This window comes from Tachyglossus aculeatus, chromosome 3 (genome assembly GCF_015852505.1).
Source record: "Tachyglossus aculeatus isolate mTacAcu1 chromosome 3, mTacAcu1.pri, whole genome shotgun sequence".
NCBI classification, from domain to species: Eukaryota; Metazoa; Chordata; class Mammalia; order Monotremata; family Tachyglossidae; genus Tachyglossus; species Tachyglossus aculeatus.
In genome coordinates, this window is record NC_052068.1 from 36,232,724 (window position 1) to 36,255,012 (window position 22,289).

At 41.6% G+C, this 22,289-nt stretch overlaps 1 protein-coding gene and 1 non-coding gene across 2 annotated transcripts in view; one reads left to right on the top strand and one right to left on the bottom strand.

Moving 5' to 3' along the window:
* HECTD2 (HECT domain E3 ubiquitin protein ligase 2) overlaps positions 1-22,289 on the bottom strand; it is a 100,819-nt gene that overhangs the window by 18,762 nt on the left and 59,768 nt on the right. Inside the window, exons 13-20 of the mRNA XM_038743365.1 lie at positions 21,791-21,939; positions 19,447-19,567; positions 18,060-18,156; positions 15,773-15,880; positions 11,191-11,323; positions 10,409-10,497; positions 3,891-4,049; positions 2,017-2,091 (exon numbers count right to left, since the gene is read on the bottom strand). Coding sequence (XP_038599293.1) covers positions 2,017-2,091; positions 3,891-4,049; positions 10,409-10,497; positions 11,191-11,323; positions 15,773-15,880; positions 18,060-18,156; positions 19,447-19,567; positions 21,791-21,939 — 931 coding nt within the window. The remainder of the gene's footprint in view (positions 1-2,016; positions 2,092-3,890; positions 4,050-10,408; positions 10,498-11,190; positions 11,324-15,772; positions 15,881-18,059; positions 18,157-19,446; positions 19,568-21,790; positions 21,940-22,289) is intronic.
* On the top strand, positions 7,554-7,691 carry LOC119926266. The gene has a single exon (XR_005450154.1). It is a non-coding gene; the product is annotated as a small nucleolar RNA SNORA7 (small nucleolar RNA).

Below are 22,289 nucleotides of genomic sequence, written 5' to 3' on the forward strand. Positions count from 1 at the left end.
CTAAAAGACAGGCTTTATGTGCCGGTGCCTGCTTATCTCTGCAAATAATTCCTCAAATTTACAGGCCAGAAAAATATTTCACAGCCTACATAGCTGTTGTTTACAATAATAATAATAATAATTGTGGTATTTATTAAGAGCGTACTCTGTGCCAGAAACTGTACTAAGCGCTGAAGTGGATACAAGCAAATCGGGTGGGATGCAGTTCCTGTCCCTCACGGGGCTCACAGTCCTAATCCCCATTTTACAGATGAGGTAACTGAGGCACAGAGTAGTTAAATGACTTGCCCAAGGTGACACGGCAGACCAGTTGACAGAGCCGGGACTAGAATAATAATAATAATAATAATAATAATAATGATAATAATAATAATAATGGCATTTGTTAAGCGCTTACTATGTGCAAAGCACTGTTCTAAGCACTGGGGAGGATACAAAGTGATCAGGTTGTCCCACGTGGGGTTCACAGTCTTAATCCCCATTTTACAGATGAGGTAACTGAGGCACAGAGAAGTTAAGTGACTTGCCCAAAGTCACGCAGCTGACAAGCGGCGGAGCCGGGATTTGAACCCATGACTATGATTTGAACCCAGATTCTTCTCACTCCCAGGCCCGTGCTCTATCCACTAGGCCACGCTGCTTCAATAATGCCACTTTTAAACATTTTTGTTGACGATTATAGGGCAAGAGTCTGCAACTGTCAGCAAACTATCCAAAATGATCATTTTAACTCATCTATGGTATCTGTGAAGTTGTTGGCAAACAATCCATACCCACGAAGCCTTCTGTCACCAAAGCTCTCCCCGTCTATTGGGCTATTTTCCGAGTCCTAGGGCTAAAGAGTGGGTCATCTGACAATATCCTCTGGGCCACCCAACCTGCCTCAGGTTCGGTAGAGGAAACTGAACGCCCAGCTGTGGGTAGAGCACCCCCGCGTCCTTCCTGGAAGACTATCGATCAATATTGTATTGCTAGATTGTACTCTCCCAAGCAATTAGTGCAGTGCTTGGCACAGACTAAGCGCTCGCTCAATAAATGCAATTGACTGACTGCCCTCTTCCTTCCCGCTACCTAGGATCCCTGCTCCCGCAGAGCTCTGTGCACACCAGGCCGGAAATAAAAGTTGCTATTGGGTGTCCTTGGCATTCCCCACCCTCCACATAAAACCAGTCACACTGCCTTCCCTAAACCCATCATCGACTCTCCTCTGCACCCCTGAGAAGACTCCATCTTGTTCTTCCACCAGCCCAGTGGGAAACACCAAAAAACCCACGCCGTAATGGTTAGAGGCATGGCCTGGGGGATCAGAAGGTCATGGGTTCTAATCCCGGCACTGCCACTTGTCTCCCGCGTGACCTTGGACAAGTCACTTCACTTCTTTGGGCCTTAACTACCTCATCTGTTAAACTGCGTCCAACCCAATTTGCTTGTATCCAACCCAGAGCTTAGTACAGTGCCTAGCACACAGTAAGCGCTTAACAAATACCATAATAATAATAATAATAATCATAAAATGAGGTCTCCACAAAACCCCAGGGCATTGCTGTGGCTGTGGGTTGTGGGGAGAGGGAGCGTGTCTACCAACTGTGTTGTACTGTACTCTCCCCAGTCCTTAGTACAGTAAGTGCTCCATAAATACCACTGATGCTGATGATGAGGACGAGTCTGTCTCCAGTCCCTTCTCCTGCCCAACTCGATTTGCTTGTATCCACCCCAGTGCTTAGTACAGTGCCTGGCACATAGCAAGCACTTTAAATACCATTTTTATTATTAGATTATTATCCTTTTAGATTGTGAACCCCCAGAGGGGCTTAGTACACAGTGCTCCTCACACAGTAAGTGCTTAATCAATATTACAACTAAACAACTATTACAACAAAAACTCTGCACAGGTTCTCAGTCCTGAAGGTTCCAATATGACAGCAGTGTCTTGATGGTGGTAAGTCAATAAGAAAATTATCAGCACCTTCGTGTTTATCTAAATTGAATCTTAATGGTTTTGTATCTTACATTTACCTGGAAGGTTGAATAGAAATCTTCTTCAACATTACCTTCATAAGATAAAAGTTCACTGAGTCCATGAGCCAACTCCTGCAAAACGAAAAATCTATTAGCTCTTTTAACAGATAAAGTAATTAAAACCAACTGCCAATAAAATATTTAACCTATCACAATGCTTAAGACATTACGTAAATTACCCAAGGAAGCATCCTTAAGAAAGAACGTAAAAGTATCAATTAATATATGGACAGCTTCTAAAAAGCAAAACTTTCTTGAACAGCCAATTTAAAGCATCACTTGGTAACTGAATAGCATTGTTAACCTCTTAAAAAAGTTCAACTGCTGTCAACCATTTTAAAAAACAATTTTCATTGTTTGTCACAATGTTACTTGTTAATAACATTATCTGGCTACAATTAAATTGCAAGCAACTAATTCAGTTCTATTTCTAGTAGACAATCACTCAAAATATTATTTTTGTACAAACTGTCAGACTACATTACCGAATGAAGACCTTTTGTTCCAAGGATAAAAATTTCAAGACAACTGCCTACTTTTTTCTTTTAAATCTCTACAAGGAGATTTAACAAGTCCTCAAACAAATCCAGGGAAAATCACAATTTTACAAGGAAGAAATTAACCTCCTCAACCATTTTACTGCTGATTTACATACCCTTTCTTTATCAACTTGAAATGTGTCATTAGATCCTCTCTGTCTTTTCCGCTCTAGAGTACAGGTATCCTATTCCTCAAATAATCTACTTTCCAAACCTTTAAATTGTGTTTTGGCACTTCTCTGGACCCTCTCCGAGTTCTCCAGTTTGTGATCGCTTGACCTGCAGCGGTATAAGCACTTCCACATGCCGAGTTTGGAGGAGATCGTTTTTATGTTCATTATAGCTCAACTTCTTTACACATCAAGTTATGATAAATCTGAAATTTAGATTGTACCCTCAGGGCAGAAACTGAATATGCTTGTTTCTTCAACTTCCTATAGCTCTAGAAAGTTTATATTTAGAGAGAGATGGAGATGTCTATATATAGACAGAGAGATAGCTATATCACCCGGAATGTGCCTGTTTATTGTTGTATTGTACTCTCCCAAGCACGTTATACAGCGCTCTGCACACAGTTAGCACTCAACAAATACAATCGACTGGCTGGCTATCAAGCACTTATGCACTCGGGGCACATCTGCCAAAAACAAGGCTACCACGGCTCGGCTTCCCAGCAACATATGAACGGTGTCAATAAACAAGCCACATTGTTGGGAAGTAGCCCATGCCTCTTTCAAATAAAGAGGGGCCAAAACAAGCTCATTCTCCCCTCTGTGGCGCCTGAGATATCCAGGGGAAAATTAAGCTCATTACGTCTGTTGACCTTTGTTAAAATAAAAAGCTTCGGCCCTGACTAGGGAGATACTTGTCCTGCTGGACTTCATCCTGAGAAAACTGCCCTTTAATTCAAGAATAATAATAATTGTGGCATTTGTTAAGCGCTTTCTATGTGCTAGGCACTGTACCAAGTGCTGGGGTGGATGTAAGTAAATCAGTTTGGACGCAGTCCCGGTCCCATGTAGGGCCCACAGTCTCAATCCCCATTGTATGGGTGAAGTAACTGAGGCCCAGAGAAATGAAGTGGCTTGCCCAAGGTCACACAGCAAACAAGTGGGAGAGCCGGGATTAGAACCCAAGACCTCGTGACTCCCAGGGCTGTGTCCTATCCACTATGTCATACAGCTTCTCTGTGAATTTTCACTATCCATGAACCTGGCCAAAGACATTTCACAGTGTATATGGTACACAAGATGTCTAATCCCGCAGGCTTAACAATTATTTAACCAATTAGTCATTTCATCAAGGTACAGTAGAAACGATGTATATACTTACAGGCATAATCTGATACAGGTCATCGATTGAAACACCGCAGATGCCTACAGGCGAATTGGAATCAGAGGGAACAACGGGAGGACTCAACAGTTTCTTGTAACAGCAGAGTGGGAAATGAATATCCAAGTTATTGCTGTTATAAACAGCTAGTCCCATAAGCTAGGCACGTTAAATGTTAAGTTTTAAAATCACAAGCATGGCAGCAAACCAGAATGAAATAAAACCATCATGTTTCTTCCCCTTCTAATTCTTGTACATATCATGCTGGATCATTATTTCCCTAATTACGCCTACTCATTTCCTTCCCATCAGACACTTTCCTTTCAGTATTTTTTGAGTTTGAGGACCAGACTTTGCCCATGTCCTGTGAAACTTGATCCATTTGCTGTTTCCCCAGAGTTGCCTGTTTAAATTTTTTCCCAAGTTGAATTTTTTATGATGATAAAATGTATTCTAAAATTGGAAGATAATAATAATAATAATAATAATAATAATAATGGCATTTGTTAAGCTTTTACTGTGCACCAGGCACTACTAAGTACTGGGGTAGACACAAGCTAATCAGGTTGGACGAGGTCCTTATCCCACAAAGTGGTTCCCAGTCTTAACCCTCATTTTACAGCTGAGATAACTGAGGACCAGAGAAGGTAAGTGACTTGCCCAAGATCACACAGCAGTGGTTGAGCCGGGATCAAAACCTAGGGCCTTCTGATTCCCAGGCCTGGGCTCTTCCCACAAGGCCACGCTACTTCTCATGGAATTCCCATTATCTCCTAATCCAACCAACCACCATCCCTTCCCCTAAAGCAGCCACCTGGAATCCAACAGAGAGAAAGGGGCTGGAAGATGGCGGCAGGGAGACAGCGGAGTACCCTTTGTGAGCCCCAATCTGTCAGTGGAGGGGTGAGGAGATGGAAAAGAGAGCAGAATTTTCGCTCTTGATTCCCCACACCCTGGAAAAGACCCCTGGCCTGGAATTCCTTGTCCTAATGCCCCGATTTCCCACCAGGGCCACTCAGTCAGTCAGTCATATTAAAATCAATTAAGGGTAAAGTTCAAAGTGCGTAAGTGACACAGAAGGGAGAGGGACGGGGGAGAGAAGATGAAGGCTTAATTGGGTAGCACCTCTTGGTTGAGGGTGTGATTTTAAAAAGGCTTTGGAAGTAGGAAGAGTGGTGGTCTGTGTGGATGTACTAATAATTGTATTAATAATTGTGGTATCTGTTAAACGCTTCCCCACAGCACCTGTATATATGTATATATGTTTGTACATATTTATTACTCTATTTATTTTACTTGTACATATCTATTCTATTTATTTTATTTTGTTAGTATGTTTGGTTTTGTTCTGTCTCCCCCTTTTAGACTGTGAGCTCACTGTTGGGTAGGGACTGTCTCTACATGTTGCCAACTTGTACTTCCCAAGCGCTTAGTACAGTGCTCTGCACACAGTAAGCACTCAATAAATACGATTGATTGATTGATTGATTGACTGAGCGCTTCCTGGGTGTGGAGCATCCTACTAAGCACTTGAGAGAGTGCAATACAACAATAAACACATTTCCTGCCCACCTTGAGCTTAGTCTCCTCAAAAGGCTAATAACTCAAATGGTCCTCCAGTCCAGAGAACTGACCTCTTCTCCTTCACAAAACACTCTGGCAACTTCATGTAGATTCCATCAGTAAAACCGCTAATTCTGAAGCTGGAAAGTATTGGGACCATTCCATCCGAAAATAACTCTCTTTACGTCTATTTTAAGTTCTCAAATGTTCAGCATGATGCTTCGAGTACACAGTAGGCACGCAATACTTATTTTTGTTGATGTTGATAATGATGATGATATTCTCACTGGGTCAACTGTCTTCCCATCCTCTTCCTAAAGCTATCCAAATGGCTCTACATATCTATGCAATTATCACAATTTACTATTATCTAGGCTGCATTAACATTTTATAAGGAAGTTTGTAGGCCATCAATCTTAGCTTTCTAATATTCCGAATAATGAGCGATGTTTTGTGGATGAGAAGGCTTTTCCTTTCCATATGGGATTTATGTGCTTGAAATAAGACTAAGGTGGCTGACCTAAGACTGGCAAGGATTTCTGCAATTTAGTCAAAGATGGGGAGGGGCAGGGAGGAGGACGAGAAGGAGGATGGGAAGGGTTGGGGAGGGGTGTGGAGGGAAGGGGAGAAAGTGGTATGAAGCGGGAAGGTAGGAATAGGGAGGGAAGGGAAGAGGAGGGGAGGAATACAGAGGGGAAAGTGATTGAGAGTTCCCAAGAAGCTACTTCTCCTGTTCTTTTCTTTCCATCTTCTTCTGGCATCCTAAGGCTTCACAAGTCTGGCTCCTTGCACTACATTACTCCTCCATGGACTGGGACACTTCACTGGGGTCTCTCAAAGTAGTGCACATACTACGCAATTTTTAAAGTTAACCTGGAGGTCACCTTGAAGGCATCGTTCTCTGACTCCACTTCCACGTCTTCATTAGCTATCAGCCCTAGTCCAGACCAGAAACAAACATTTCAATTACATGCCCAGGAAAGTAATGTTGTTTGTCTATCAGTGGCATTGGCCATACTTATGAGAAGCAGCATGGCCTAGTACATACAGCACGGGCCTGGGAATCAGAAGGTCATGGGTTCTAATCCCAGCTCTGCCACTGGTCTGCTGTGGGACTTTGGGCAAGTTGCTTCACTTCTCTGTGTCTCAGTTACCTCACCTGGAAAATGCAGATTAAAACTGTGAGCCTCCTCCAGGAGGCCTTCCCAGACTGAGCCCCTTCCTTCCTCTCCCCCTCGTCCCCCTCTCCATCCCCCCCATCTTATCTCCTTCCCTTCCCCACAGCACCTGTATATATGTATATATGTTTGTACATATTTATTACTCTATTTATTTATTTTACTTGTACATAGCTATTCTATTTATTTTATTTTGTTAGTATGTTTGGTTTTGTTCTCTGTCTCCCCCTTTTAGACTGTGAGCCCACTGTTGGGTAGGGACTGTCTCTATATGTTGCCAATTTGTACTTCCCAAGCGCTTAGTACAGTGCTCTGCACATAGTAAGCCCTCAATAAATACGTCTGATGATGATGATGATGATGACAGGGACTGTGTCCAACCTGATTATCTTGTATCGACCCCAGCACTTGGCAGAGTACTGTCACACAGTGCGTGCTTAACAGATATCACAATTATTGCTATTACTTTTATGCTCCTCTGTGAGAGGAAGCTCTCACCAACAAGTCTGCTCTCCCATCTGACCCAGAAGATCTTCAATAGGTAGTCTGGACAGTATTTTTCCAGCATTATAAGATACTCTCTGCTTATGGCCATGACTCAGTTTCAGACTGGAAGTTGCAAAGTCACAGCTGTCTGGCAAATGATGGTTAGATTTTTTTGAACTAATGCTACAGTCTTTGAATACCTGTTTCTTTATGTGAGTTCACTTGGGGACATGCTGAATTTCTTCATTAGCATCAGCCTGCTGTGAGAGATGGTTTCTTAGGTATGGAAAATATTCCATGTTTTCTAGCACCTCACTCAGGATATGATTTGCAGGGGTTACCCTCATTATAAATTAGTGCTTTTTCCATTGTGGTTCTCTCCCACAACACTTTCTCTTACTCTCTATTTTTGTTTTTTTAATGGTACTTGTTAAGTATACTCTCAGGATAGCACCTGGAGAGTTTGCAGTCCTCTACCAGTCTCAGCTGTGGGAGGAAGAGTCAAGCAGATGCCTACCCATTCCATTCCTAGCTTGGACAGTGGCTAGTGAGTGGAAGGCCACCTGCTACATGTCAAAACTCACCTGTGCTGGGCAGCAGCGGCATGGGGAAAGTAGAGGGCAGAGACCCAAGTTTACTGCGTGGAAGGAGGCAATGGTAAATCACCTCTGTATTTTTACCACTACTACTACTACGAATAATAATAATGGTGGCATTTGTTAAGCTCTTACTATGTGCTAAGCACTGTTCTAAGCACTGGGGTAGATACTAGGTAATCAGGTTGTCCCAAGTGGGGCTCACAGTCTTAATCCCCATTTTAGAGATGACGTAACTGAGGCACAGAAAAGTTAAGTGACTTGCCCAAAGTCACACAGCTGACTAGATTAGAACCCATAACCTCTGGCTCCCAAGTCCATGCTCTTTCCACAAAGGCATGCTGCTTACCAAGAAAACCCTATGGATACACTACCAGAACGATTGCAGATGGAAGTGGGGCGTTCTGGGAGAGATGTCCATGAAGTCCGCTATGGGTTGGAAACGACTCAACAACAGCATGACAAAACTTGTTCATTCATTCATTCATTCAATCGTATTTACTGAGCGCTTACTGTGTGCAGAGCACTGTACTAAGTGCTTGGGAAGTACAAGTTGGCAACATATAGAGACGGTCCCTACCCAACAGCGGGCTCTGTTGTTAAGTGCTTACTCTGTGCCAGGACTGTACTAAGTGCTGGGATCGATACAAAGTAATCAGGTTGGACGCAGTTACTTCCCCACATGGGGCTCACAGTCTAAATTGTAGGAGAAGGATTTAATCTCCATTTTACAGATGAGGTAACAGATCCAGAGAAGTTAAGTGACTTGCCAAAGCCACACGGCAGGTCTAGTGGCAGAACTGGGATTAGAACCCAGGTCCTCAGACTGCACGGCCCAGACTCGTTCCACTAGGCCATGCTGTTTCTCTATGTTGCAACTGATGTACTTGCTCCTCAAATCTCTGAGATAGTGAATTGAATGAATGGATACCCAGTGTTTTGGCTTCAGGGGACCACAAAGGCTTTCAAGGAGACAGAAAAATAAAGAAGTTGAAGCAGCACTGTGTGTGACTCCATTAAACTCCTAATGGCCCATTCCTTTCCTTTTTTAATTTGATAACTCTAGCTTAGCCATCGAGCCAAATAAAAATCTACTCCTTTTCGGCAAAGGGATAAATTATTGCCCTACCAGGGTCATCACAGTAAGCTGCTAATGTCCATTTGTTACACAGTCAGGAGTGAGAGGTTAACAATTAGTCATGGGATTGGACTGGACTGGTTATATGTATTGGCACCTAGGTAATATGGCAGCTCAGATACTGGAGGTGAAGAAGAGTAAACCCTCGCTACTGGTTTATAATAAACTCCTCTTCTAGACTGTAAACTCCTGGTAGGTAGGAATGTGCCTACCAACTCTGTTGTATTATATTCTCCCAAGCGCTTAATATAGTGCTCTGCACACAGTAAGAGCTCAATAAATACCACTGATTGGAGTTAAACTGGATCTGAGATGGGGAATTAGAGATAAAGAAGGGTATACCTTTTGCCAATCCGTGACTGCAACTTTTCAAGTTTCAGGATCAATGATTTTATATTTTAAATATCAGTTCTCAAACGTGCAGCTTTCTGCAGAGGACGATTAATGCTGCTAGTTTCCATTTGACTATAGATGCCAACATCAGAGAAGCTACGTGGCCTAATGGATAGAGTACAGGCCTGGGAGTAGGAAGGACCTGGGTTCTAATCCCGGCTCTGCCACATGCCTGCTGTGTGACCTTGGGCAAGTCTTCTGTGTGCCTCAGTTACCTCATCTGTAAAATGGAGATTGAGACTGGGAGCCCTATGTGGGACACAGACTGTGTCCAACCTGCTTATCTTTATCTACCCTAGCACTTAATACAGTGCCTGGCACATAGTCAACACTTAACAAATGCCACAATTATTATTATTATTTAGGAACTTCATTTGAACTGATATACATTTCAGATACCCATGGACTTTTTTGAGGGTTTTCTTTGTTCACCAAATTAGTAGGATGGTGAAGAAAAAATGGAATTTTCAGACATACTGGAGAAAGGATAGAATTATTACTCTATTTATTTATTTGTACATATTTATTCTAATTATTTTATTTTGTTAATATGTTTTGTTTTGCTCTCTGTTTCTCCCTTCTAGACTGTGAGCCCACTGTTGGGTAGGGACCGCCTCTATATGTTGCCAACTTGTACTTCCCAAGTGCGTAGTACAGTGCTCTGCACACAGTAAGCGCTCAATAAATACGATTGAATGAATGAATGAATGAACGGTTTTTAAAAACTGGATATGTTCTGCCTAAACGGGGAATTACTAGACTGGCAACTGAGAAAACACATCTCTTGACTTCTAAACTGTTTTAAGGCATTGGACTCTTTTACAATACACATTATTATCCTTGAAAGAGATGAAATAACATTGCCCTAACATGCTTCTAAAATTGTTTCTCTTCAGTTGCGAGAAAGCGGAACAAACAAGTTGGCAAGAAAGTAAAGTTTCTATTAAAGGTTTATAGTCATCATTTAAATAATATTTAGTTACTTATAGTACCTCTGCTTAAATTCTCTCTGCTCTAGTTATCCAGGCAGATGACATTACTAATCATAAAAGCAGAACTCTATTACAAGAATATACACAAACATCTACTAAAATATACGCAGCAATGAACCAGAGGGAAAAAAAAATCCGTTAGCATCTCCTAGTGGACAACTTAAAAGGATACAATTCCAACCAATCGGAATTCAGAATAATTATCACACTTAAAGCCGCTAAACCAATGACTGTGCGAGTCCTTGTGATAAGCAAACATACCTGCAGGAGGGAAAAATATTCTACCGAAATGACAATGAATGACCAAGCATGAGAGGCTAAAGCTTCTCTTAAGTTTGCACATATTGGATGGTTTCATGGTATAAAATGCCATCCATTTTGCTTTTCTCAACAAAAAGTCTTAAACTATCTATGCAGCTGGATGAATACTGGTTTGAAACAACAGTCAGAGTCCCACTTAAATAAAGGATTTCATTTGTCTTTATGTCTTCCGTTATGTCTTTGGGAAGAGGAGAGTTCCAAGCTCTTTGTGGGCAGGGATCATGTCTAACCTGTTCTATCAATTAATAGCATGTATTTATTCATAAATTATTTATTTGTATGAATGTCTGTCTATATCCACAATTTATTTATTCATTTATATTAATCTGTCTCCCCTTCTAGACCGTAAACTCAACTTGGGCGGGATATACGCCTCCAAGCTCTATTGTACTATACTCTTCCAAGCACTTAGTACAGTGCTCTGCACACAGTAAATGAAAGGGGAATGCCACTGACTGATTAAACACAATTGATTCATTGAGAGGGTGTGGGGGAGAACAATGCAATAGCACTTAGTACAGTGCTCTGCACACAGTAAGTGCTAAACAAATACCAAGGATGGATTGAAATTCACTGATGAATTCAGCATCTCATTTAAAGGAGCAATCAAGTAGTTTGAATTCAAGTACTCACCATAGTCTGGATGAAAAATCTGGCGAATTAGAAGAAGGAACCACTCCTTTGTCAAGCCACCCATATCGAGGCCAGCCTCCCCTACAAATGTAACCTTCAATTTCTTTTTCAAATCTGCTGTTTTTCGTGTTAGCTGTTTTTGTAAAGAAAAACCGTCTTAGAGCTAGAACAAAACAATGACTGAAATGCAACTTATCTTAGCTACATTCCAAGTTTAGAGAAATATGCATCAATTGATTTTACTATCTTTCCCTTTTTTATTACTACAGCTATAAAAACAACATTTGGAACACTTTGGGTACAAATGCACATAAACCTCTGACTGAAAAGAAAATCCCAAATGGCTTGTCTGATTATTATTATTATGGTATTTGTTAAGCACTTATCATGTGCCAAGTACTGTACTAAGCGATGGGGTAGATATTAGGTAATCAGGTAGTCCCACGTGGGGCTCACAGTCTTAATCCTCAATTTACGGATGAGGTAACAGACACAGAGAAGTTAAATGGCTTGCCCAAGGTCACACAGAAGACAAGTGGCAGAGTGGGAATTAGAACCCACATCCTCTGACTCCCAAGGCCGTGCTCTTGCCACTAAGCCACACTGCTTCTCCCAATCTGATGTTCTTTGGAAAAAGAAAAACCAAAAACCCCTGTTTCTTATGAGCACAAACGGCTTCAAATGAAAGGGAGATTGGCTATTAGTTCTTTTCATTATAACTGAAGATTGGGTCTCCTGCAAAATAGCAGAGGAGACCTACACAAAGGAACTGATTAACGGGATAATCGTTTCCAAAGCATTTTCCCGATGAGGCTCAGAGTGTGGCAGAGAGAGAAGGCAGGCAGGGAGGCAGCGCCGTCACATTGCAAAATGGTGCAGAGTTGTGGTTTTCTTTACTAGAAGGCAGCCAAAGTGACCATGGCATAGTGCCAATGCTGTGCCATAATGTCACAACCCAGCAGGTGCTTGCCTTGATAGCAGTCTAAGCTGCCTACTTAAAGCAGCCATAGTGTACCCTCCCAAGTACTTGGGGCAGTGCTCTGCCCACAGAAACTGCTCAATAGATACCACTGATTGATTGTAACGTTGCAAGAAATAAATACCCGGCTTCCCAAACCATGATGTTCTGCTTTAAGTGCCCTTTCTAGAGAGCACTCTTGGATTTTAATGGTATTACCAGCACTCTCACTTTGATTATCTGCTGAGTTTAGATGGCCTAAGTGCTTCATCCCTTTTGCCTGAGTTTTTTTTTACGATATTTGATAAGCGCTTACTATGCACGAGGCACTGTTCTTAGCATTCAGGTAGATACGAAGTAAACAGATTAGACACGGTCCATGTCCCACATGGGGCTCACAGTCTTAATTCTCGTTTTACAGGTGAGGTAACTAACTGAGGCCCGGAGAAGTTAAGTGACTTTCTCAAGACCATGCAGAAGAGAAGTGGCAGAGCTGGAATTGGAATCCAGGTCCTTCTCCCAGGCCCGTGCTCTATCCACTAGGCCAAGCTGCTTCAAGACTTGAAGAGGAAGGACTGCAGGGCATTTCAATTTAACATAGACAATGACAGATCTACTTAGCGTAGACGGTGATAGCCTCTTTTTGCTGAATGAAATGTGAAAAAGAACTCTGGAAACTAAGGATTTGTATTTCATATGGACACAAAAAAATCAACTTCAGAATCTTTCATTACCGGTACGTACACTGTCGTTTGATTCTGTAATCACATTTACCGTGTTTTTAATCAATTTTAAAATATAGTCATTATTTTGGTAGATTTTTTGGATCTTCGGAATGCATTACTTCTTTTGGGAAATTATACTTTTAGCATGCTCCCCTAACATGATTTTTAAAGAAAGAATTATAAAGAATAACTAGTATTTTAAGCACTACTACTTATGGAATAAAAATAGCCCATCTAGAATGTAAGCTTGTTGTGGGCAGGGAATGTGTCTACCAACTCTTTACATTGCCAAGCTCCGCCAATTCCTCTCCAACCAAACCACTACCATGTTGGTTCAATCTCTCATCCTATCCCAAATGGATTACTGCATGGGCCTCCTTTCTCATCTCCCGTCCTCCTGTCTCTCCGTGCTTCAGTCTGTACTTCACTCTGCTGCCCAGATTATCTCTGTACAGAAACACTCTGGGCATGTCACTCCCCTCCTCAAAATTCTCCAGTGGTTGCCTATCAATCTTCGTATGAAGCAAAAACTCTTCGTTTTCAGCTTCAAAGCTCTCCATCACCTTACCCCCTCCTACCTCACCTCCCTTCTCTCCTTCTCCAGCCCAGCCCTCACCCTCTGCTCCTCTGCCGCTAACATCCTCACTGGACCTTGTTCTGTCCTGTCCCGCCATCGACCCCCAGCCCAAGTCCTACCCCTGGGCCTGGAATGTCCTCCCTCCACTCATCTGCCAAACAAGCTCTCTTCCTCCCTTCAAAGCCCTACTGAGAGCTCACCTCCTCCAGGAGGCCTTCCCAGACTAGACCCCACTTTTCCTCTGCTCCTCCTCCCCTCCCCACTGCCCCACCCCCTCCCTCTGATCTCCCCTCCCCACAGCACTTGTGTATATTTGTACATATTTATTACTCTATTTTATTAATGATGTGCATATAGCTGTAATTCTATTTATCTATTCTGATGGTATTGACACCTTTCTGCTTGTTTTGTTTTGTTGTCTGTCTCCCCCTTCTAGACTGTGAGCCCACTGTTGGGTAGGGACCGTTTCTATATGTTGCTGATTTGTACTTTCCAAGCACTTAGTACAGTGCTCTGCACATGGTAAGTGCTCAATAAATACGATTGAATCAATGAATGAACTCTGTTGCATTGCACTCTCCCAAGTGCTTAGTATAGTGCTCTGACCACAGTGAGTGCTCAATAAATACGATTGATTGATAGTATAGTGCTCTGACCACAGTGAGTGCTCAATAAATTCGATTGATTGATTCAAAGGAAAATTCCTACATAGCCAAGGTAAGAAAGCTAAAAATCTCCTAAAAAGGGAGTCATTTCTGTCACTCGAACCTAAAGTGCTGTCTACATGTTTTGTTTTGTTGTCTGTCTCCCCCTTCTAGACTGTGAACCCGTTGTTGGGTAGGGACCGTCTTTATATGTTGCCAACTCGTACTTCCCAAGCGCTTAGTACAGTGCTCTGCACACAGTAAGCGCTCAATAAACACGATTGAATGAATTAATGAATGCTTCCAGTGCAATGGAGAACTGTTTATTGAATCTACTGTTTTGCTAGATCAGGTGCAGCCAGGCCTCATGAATGACAGTGGAAACCAAAAGCAGAAACTAGTTGAGAGGCAGGAATAAAAAAAAATAAAAATAATTTAACTGGAGCGGCAAGAAAGCACTCTGGAAGAGTTGAGGGGTAGAAATGAAATCTGGTATGTATTCTAAATACCAGGCATAAGGCTGAATTAACAAAATATCCTACTTGGAAAGAAATCCATAATGTGATCACACAGCATTCAAATTTAATATCAGATACATTTCAAGGGTAGTTTTAGGCCTCCCTTTAATTAAATGAATCAAAAGAATTTTTTTAATTCAGTAAAACATACTCAATGCCCAAGGACCCTCGGTGGAATCTAGAAAGGCTGTTCCCTAGGGAGTTTTGCATAACAAACAGGAAAAGCAAACACATTAGACTGAGACAATTTCAGGCCCTCTCTGAAATTTCGAGGGGCTTCTGGGGAGTTGAAGCCGGGATTGCTGCGCCTCAAAGCAAATTCATTCCAGCGCTGGGGAGTGAGTGCGCTGTTATTTCAAGCTCCTTGTGGGCAGGAAACATGTCTTCCAACTCTACTATATTGTCATGGGTTCTAATTGGTCATGGGTTGTAATACCGGCTCCTCCACTTGTCTGCTGTGTGACCTTGGGCAAGTTACTTCACTTCTCTGTGCCTCACTTACCTCATCTGTAAAATGGGGATTGAGACTGTGAGCCCCACATGGGACAGGGATTGTGTCCAACACAATTTGCTTAAATCCACCTCAGTGCTTTGTACAGTGCCTGACACATAATAAGCACCTGAATACCATCATCATTATTATTACTATTACTCTCCCAAGAGCTTAGTACAGTAGTCTGCACAGAGTAAGTGTCTAGTAAATACCAATGATTGATTGACTCATAGCTTCCAGGATGGCACATGCAATATTTTTGAAACATACTATGACAATGGTAGTTGGGACAAAAGGTAGAGAGCAAAATCTGAGTGCAAATCACTTCCCAATTCCAACCAAAGCCAGGAAAAAGAGGGGGTTGTTTCTAGGAGACTCCCCTCTCCCTGACATGGAATACTTCTGTCGCGCCAAAAGGGAGGAGTTGGGGGTGGGGAGGAGCCCGTCCCTGGTTGGCAGGAGTAATATGGTGCTTAAACTACAGAAATGAATGTCTAAAATGTCTTACTGTCTCCCCTTGTAGTATGAACAATAAACACTGTAGGTAGCCAAATGGAACATTGGACTGTAGAAATAATGAGAGAGTTCAGTTGCTCTGTAATCATATCAGATCCCAGATTGAATGCAAAACCACAATGAATTCTAACGTGAAATCATTCATTTGTACCTCATCAAGTGAATCGCTAACCAGATGCGTTCTCCTTACTTTCATATTTAGAAATAACATATTCATGTCAGGTCTCTGCCTCCGAGATACTTTGTCCACCAGGCTTTGCTATTTAAAAAGAGAGAACATGATTTTTTACTTTACCCAGAGAACTTAACCGAGATAACCCCACTAGATTGTAAGCGACTTGAGGACAGTAATCATGTCTACCAACTCTACTGTATTGCACTCTCCTGACCATTTAGTTCAGTGCTCTGCACATAGTAGGAACTTAATATATACCCTTGATTGACTGACAGTTTGATACAATAAACAAGAAAGTCATCATAACTTTAGGAGTTTGTGGTGTTCTTGCCTTCCCAGGATCCTAAGTAAGAATGCAATAAAGTCCACACATAATATAATTCCTGAAGAGTATAATGCTTTGCTTCAGTTTTCTACCAAAGTACTTAGCGGGCAATACAGCTTAATCAGCAAAGACCACCAAAAACAACCGACAATTAGGTTTTTAAAAAAGAAATCTTTCAAAAGGATGTTCAAGCCCCCAAACATGCTCTTTTTTAAATCAACTTTAAAAAACCAACCAACCTGCCACCAAACCATTTTTTTTCTAAGTACAAAAATTTTTAATTGAACATAATTCTCTTCCACTCATTCTAGGAAGGATACATATTCCAGTCTTACAGCAGTGTAAACACTCTCATTTAAATCAAGCTTGTTGTGGGCAGGGAGTGTGACTGTTTATTGTTATATTGTACTCTCCCAAGTGCTCAGTACAGAGCAACCGCTCAGTAAGTATGATTGAGTGAATGAATTTCACAGACATATTGACCACTATGATATCAGAAAACTGCAGTCTTCTTAAGCAATGGGAATACCAATATACTGGGAAAGTTTTGAAGTTTCACTGCAGTTCTGTGTAATTAAATATATTGTTAAGCTTAAAACATTGAAATAAGTGAGCAGAGCACCTGGAATCCTTCTATAGGATGTCAGCATTTATAAACAGTAAATTCCTTCCTGTCTAGATTATTATATTCAGTGAAGTATAACTAAATCATTGGGAACTGCACAGATTAAGAGATTTCACAAGCATTACTTTAGATAAGAAATTTAACAAAAATGGCAGCCCTACTGAGAGGTCACCTCCTCCAGGAGGCCTTCCCAGACTGAGCCCCCTCCTTCCTCTCCCCCTCCCCATCCCCCCGCCTTACCTCCTTCCCCTCCCCACCGCACCTGTATATATGTTTGTACATATTTATTACTTTATTTTACTTGTTCATTTTTATTCTATTTATTTTATTTTGTTAATATGTTCTGTTGTCTGTCTCCCCTTTCTAGACTGTGAGCCCGCTGTTGGGTAGGGACCGTCTCTATATGTTGCCAACTTGTACTTCCCAAGCACTTAGTACAGTGCTCTACACACAGTAAGCGCTCAATAAATACGATTGAATGAATGAATGAACAAAAATGGCAGGGTAAGAATTCCTATTAGAACAACGGCACATTTTCAGAGGCACAGCAAAGGCAAAACAGGTCCAGGCATTAGGGTTGAGAAGAAAACTGGCTAACGGTATTTTCTCCAATTTTCCCTACTTTGGGGATGGTATGAGGTAGACTTTTCAGGAGAGGTTCTGCAGTTCTTTACTGATATTCTCTCCTTAATCTGTCTCCCTCCAAACGAAATCCCTTCTGGGTGCTAAGATTTCAGTAGGCAGTTGCTAAAGGAAAGTATCCCCTCAAAACCCAGCCTCCTCCCAATTCCACAGTAGGTGGTCTCCTACTCTGAGGTCGCCTAATTTTGCTTCGGTTTTTAAGGGGCTGGCAATTTTCACCTTCCTGTAGCCCGTACTTCAGTAATTAAGATACACCTCCACATATTTTTCCTTGTTTAGTTTTTTCAGAAAAGAAAATGGTTCTCAATGGCTTCAAGAAGTGCCCCTGGGGGCCTCCTACAAATGAACCACCAGGTAACGCTGAGTATTTTGGAAGTGAACATGGCAGGAAGGGGTATGACATCTAGAGAAAGAAATAAGACAAACTTTCCAGCATCGAATCTTTTCTAAATCTGAAGGGAAGCCAGTCCTGATGTTGAAAAGAGTGTCATGACTGGTCTGGTATCAATACATCACACAGAGCTGTCCTAGAGTCATTAAAATACAAACTGTCAGCAGCATTTACTTTCAAGCAGTGATAATCCTGGTCATGTTCATAATACGTATGACATAGTCAAATATTTCATACATCTATTATATTAACAGGAATGTTTTTCCAAGTTCTGGCTTACCCGTGCAATGGTGATCATCTGTTGCTCCGAATCCCTCTGAATGATGACTTTTTTTGCAGCTACAGAAATAATGAATGGGTACTGACAAAAGGAAAACCTGGTCAATAAGAGACAGAAAACAGGTAAAGAAAAAAAACACTATGCTTTTAGGGGAAAAGAATAAGGAATTGATTTAATACAGCTCTTCGTTAAGTTGCCCTTTTGAATGACTTTCTCCTGAAGAACCACACTTCACTTTATTAACCTAAATGGGTTGTGCACTGTTAAGGCTGAGGGACTGACCGGAAAGACCCTTCAGCACCCGCTTCATGTCCTTTAACACAGGAGCTCTACATAACCAGTAACATGAGAAGGAAGTTTGACAACTGGGCAAATGCACCGAAACAAATGCATGAGGGAATATGGTCTCCTTCTTGATCCTGTATTCTCAGGCTGATGCCAAAATGAGGCCCGAGGTTTCGGGAAAGACCGGCGAGGTCTAGCCCCGTCCTGAGGAGACTGGTGGGGGGCCCGAAAAACCCAGATTCATCTCAGAAAAAAACCCCATTCCCCTGGTTAACCCCAGTCCGACTTGTTTTCATAGGGTGTCGCCAGGCTGGGAATGACCCGGCCTGAACTTTCGTCATTTGACCCATCACCCACCTTCCCTCTCACACGTGCATTCCCAACAGGATACCCACATTCTGTTCATTCTTTCATTCATTTGTTCATTCAATCGTATTTACTAAGCGCTTACTGTGTGCAGAGCACTGTACCAAGCGCTTGGGAGAGTACAACATAACAATGAACAGACACATTCCCTGCCCAGAACAAGCTTAAAGTCTTGAGGGGGAGACAGATAATATAAATACATTACAGATGTGTACATAAGTGCTATCAGCTACCCACTCACCCATTTCTTTTCCATTTTCCCATTCTGACTCTTAGCCTTGGTGTTTGATGATGGATATGGGAGAGTGTATTTTTGGGTCTGTGTGAAAACCCCTGGCTAATCTCGTTCTCTTTGCCCTCAGGAGGTTAGTCTGGTTGGTTTAGCTAATCAACTGCCTAATCAATCAGGAATCTTCCTCTTAAAGATTCTGGGTCCCAGTAAGGCATCAAACAAAAGACAAATATCATAGCTATTATCGAGAAAAAATGCATTTTAGTAATATAACATAGTAACAAAGTAACATGAATTTCTTTCAAAACCCTATATTTTTAGGTATGTTTTTCACTGATTTCATACAAACAGAATTTGTAATCTATTGCCTCAACTGAAGATGGAAAACAACTGAGTCATCAGTTTTGACTTGCCTTTTAACTAGCACAGGCATAATTAAACTGTTTGAAAGGAAGGCAGGGGAAGAATAGCTTAGTTCCCTTTGGATCCATTTTCCATTCTTACCTATGAGATGCAAAGTTTTGCCAAGTATGATACTCTTCCAGAAGATCAATGTGATCCAGTGTAGAATTATAGAAATCAGTGTAAGGGATAATAGGAGGATTAGCTAGACTGTTTGCAGCACCTGAGAAGACAATATGAAGAATTACTCTCAGGTGCTTTCTTGCAATGATTATTGCACATGAAGCTGACCTCAGCAACAAAGTAGATACTTTATTGCTTAAAATGTTTTCTTATTCATTCACACATGAAAGACCTCCAATTTCATTAGGAATGTTCATTTTAACCCCACCGAACACAATTGTTTTGAATCCATGGGAAATTTCAGCCAAAAATAAATACATTTTTCAGGGCATTGGAGTGAGTCAAGGAAAGGGGGAAAATTCCTGTTTTTCTCTGAATCTGCATGGGGTAAACCTACAGAAGGTATCCAGCTAAAATCACAGGGAGATAAGATCAATATTTTGGAAGTACAAACAGATGAATTGGTGTTTGGGTCATCAAACTACTGAACTTGTATAAGCAGCAGTGGCCAAAGTGGTAGCTTTCCCTCACAGAATGCCCCCCAGGTCCGAACCTTCCTGGCCCAAAGCAACTCTGGAAAAATGAAGTCCCCACCCTGATTTCTGTTACTTCCCAGGGAACGATATTCTGTGGATCGCTCATCCCCCTGTAACCATTTACACAGAAACTTCATGTTTCTACAGTCCTGTCTTAATATATTTATATGTAGTGTATATATACGTATTACATATTATTATAATAATAATATTTATGGAGGAGGGGGGTGTCCTTTGTATTCAAAGAAAACACTACTGACGGTGAAGTTCACCATCGACGCATGTGTGACTGAAAAAGTAAATGCGGGATCCACAGTTCTGGCCACACTGGGCACAAAAAGAGGTTGTCCCTCTTGCTGTGTAGCTGTACTTTGTGTTTATAGGAGCTGGAGCTGCTTTCTCTTTTGCATCCTTGTGGCTCTTTCCATATGAAACATTTGTTCAAACGGAGCCAGCCCCTTCTTGAAAGCACTGTGACAAGCAGGTCTATTCTGAGCAATCGACTTCCAGGTTTTGGGTTGGATTCATTCATTCAGTCATATTTATTGAGCGCTTACTGTGTGCAGAGCACTGTACTAAGCACTTGGGAAGTACAAATCGGTAACATATAGAGACGATCCCTGCCCAACAATGGGCTCTGAGGTCTTGTTTTTGCTGTGTTCTTAAAACGCTTCCTCTGCCCTCTGTACTTTCAGTTTACACTCTTTATTCACCCCTCCTTCAGCCCCGTAAGCACTTATATACTTAATTTATATTAATGTCTGTCTCCCCACCTAGACCGCAAGCTCACTGTGGGCGGGAAATGTCTACCAACTCTATTATATTGTACTTTCCCAAACACACAATAAGCGCTCTTCTAGACTGTGAGCCCATTTCTAGACTGTAAGCCCATTGTTAGGTAGGGATCATCTCTATATGTTGCTGACTTGTACTTCCCAAGTGCTTAGTACAGTGCTCTGCACACAGTAAGTGCTCAATAAATACGATTGAATGAAGGAATGAATGAAAGAGCTCAATAAATATCACTGATTGGATGATTGATTCACTTCCCAATTTCAGCTCTCTATACAGCAGCTGTTTGGGTATCCTGCTGCTGCTGATTCTCCTTACATGTTCCACTTAGACCTGCTGTGTTAAGGACAACATAGTTTTGATACTAAGAAACTGACTACATTCCCGAACTTCATTGTCCATGAAGGGTTATCATTCCCTGTGAATGGCAAATGGCAGTAAGGCAGAGCCCCTCCGGCCAACCAGGAGGCACCTTGATCCCCAAGAATAAACACCTCAATGAGCTTACAATTTTGCTCTCTACTGTACTCAATTGAGAGAACCAGGAACAAATCCTCTTTATGTGTCTGGTTATTGTGTGAGACAATTAGAGTTTGTTAAGATACTGCTAGATTCTGGGAAAATTTTCCAACCCGCTGTTAGATATGCTCCACATATAGTCTTATTGTTTTCCCATACAGAGTCTCTTAAAATTGATCTGAGTTCCAGAGTATTTCAAATGTTGGTTTCTATAAAATCTCAATTAACTCAAGTTTACGTGGCTTTGGTTTAATGAAATTTCTTTGCTAACTCAAAGACCCGCAAGGGGGCAAATTCCAATGAAATGAACAAAGATTTTCCCTCCTAGCTAAGAACTCCTTTTCTCCAATTTTACAAAAGCCTCTCTCTGGACTGATTTTGAGAATTAACAAAATTTTCTGGATTGGACACTGAGATGTCTATTTTTATGGGTGTGCGGAGAACAGAGAATTGAATTAGCGGAAGACAACACCTACTAAGTAAAGCCAAGACTTTGGTAGCGGAAGGAATCCACCAGGAACACTTTATCATGGGTGGGAGTTCTTCAGGCTTTGCGGGAAACAGGCGAAGAGAAATAAACTGCAGCAATCTGTCTACCAACTGCTTGAATCTCTTCTGTGATAGGCTAGGAAAGATTTTGAAATAATCCTGGTCAGTTTCCAGATGTCATCTAATATATACATATATATATTTATGGTATTTGTTATGTGCTTACTATGTGCCAGGTAGTGTACTAAGCACTTGGGTAGATAAAAGCTAATCAGGGTGGACACAGTCCATGCCCAACACGGGGCTCACAACATTAATCCCCATTTGACAGAGGACGAAACTGAGGCATGGAGAACTGAAGTGACTGAAGTGATCACGCAGCAGACAAGTGGAGGAGGAGGAATTAGAACTCAGGTCCTCTGACTCCAAGGCTCAAGAATACTAGCAAGAGATTGACTCCTAACCGTGTCTCAGTTTTCTCACCTA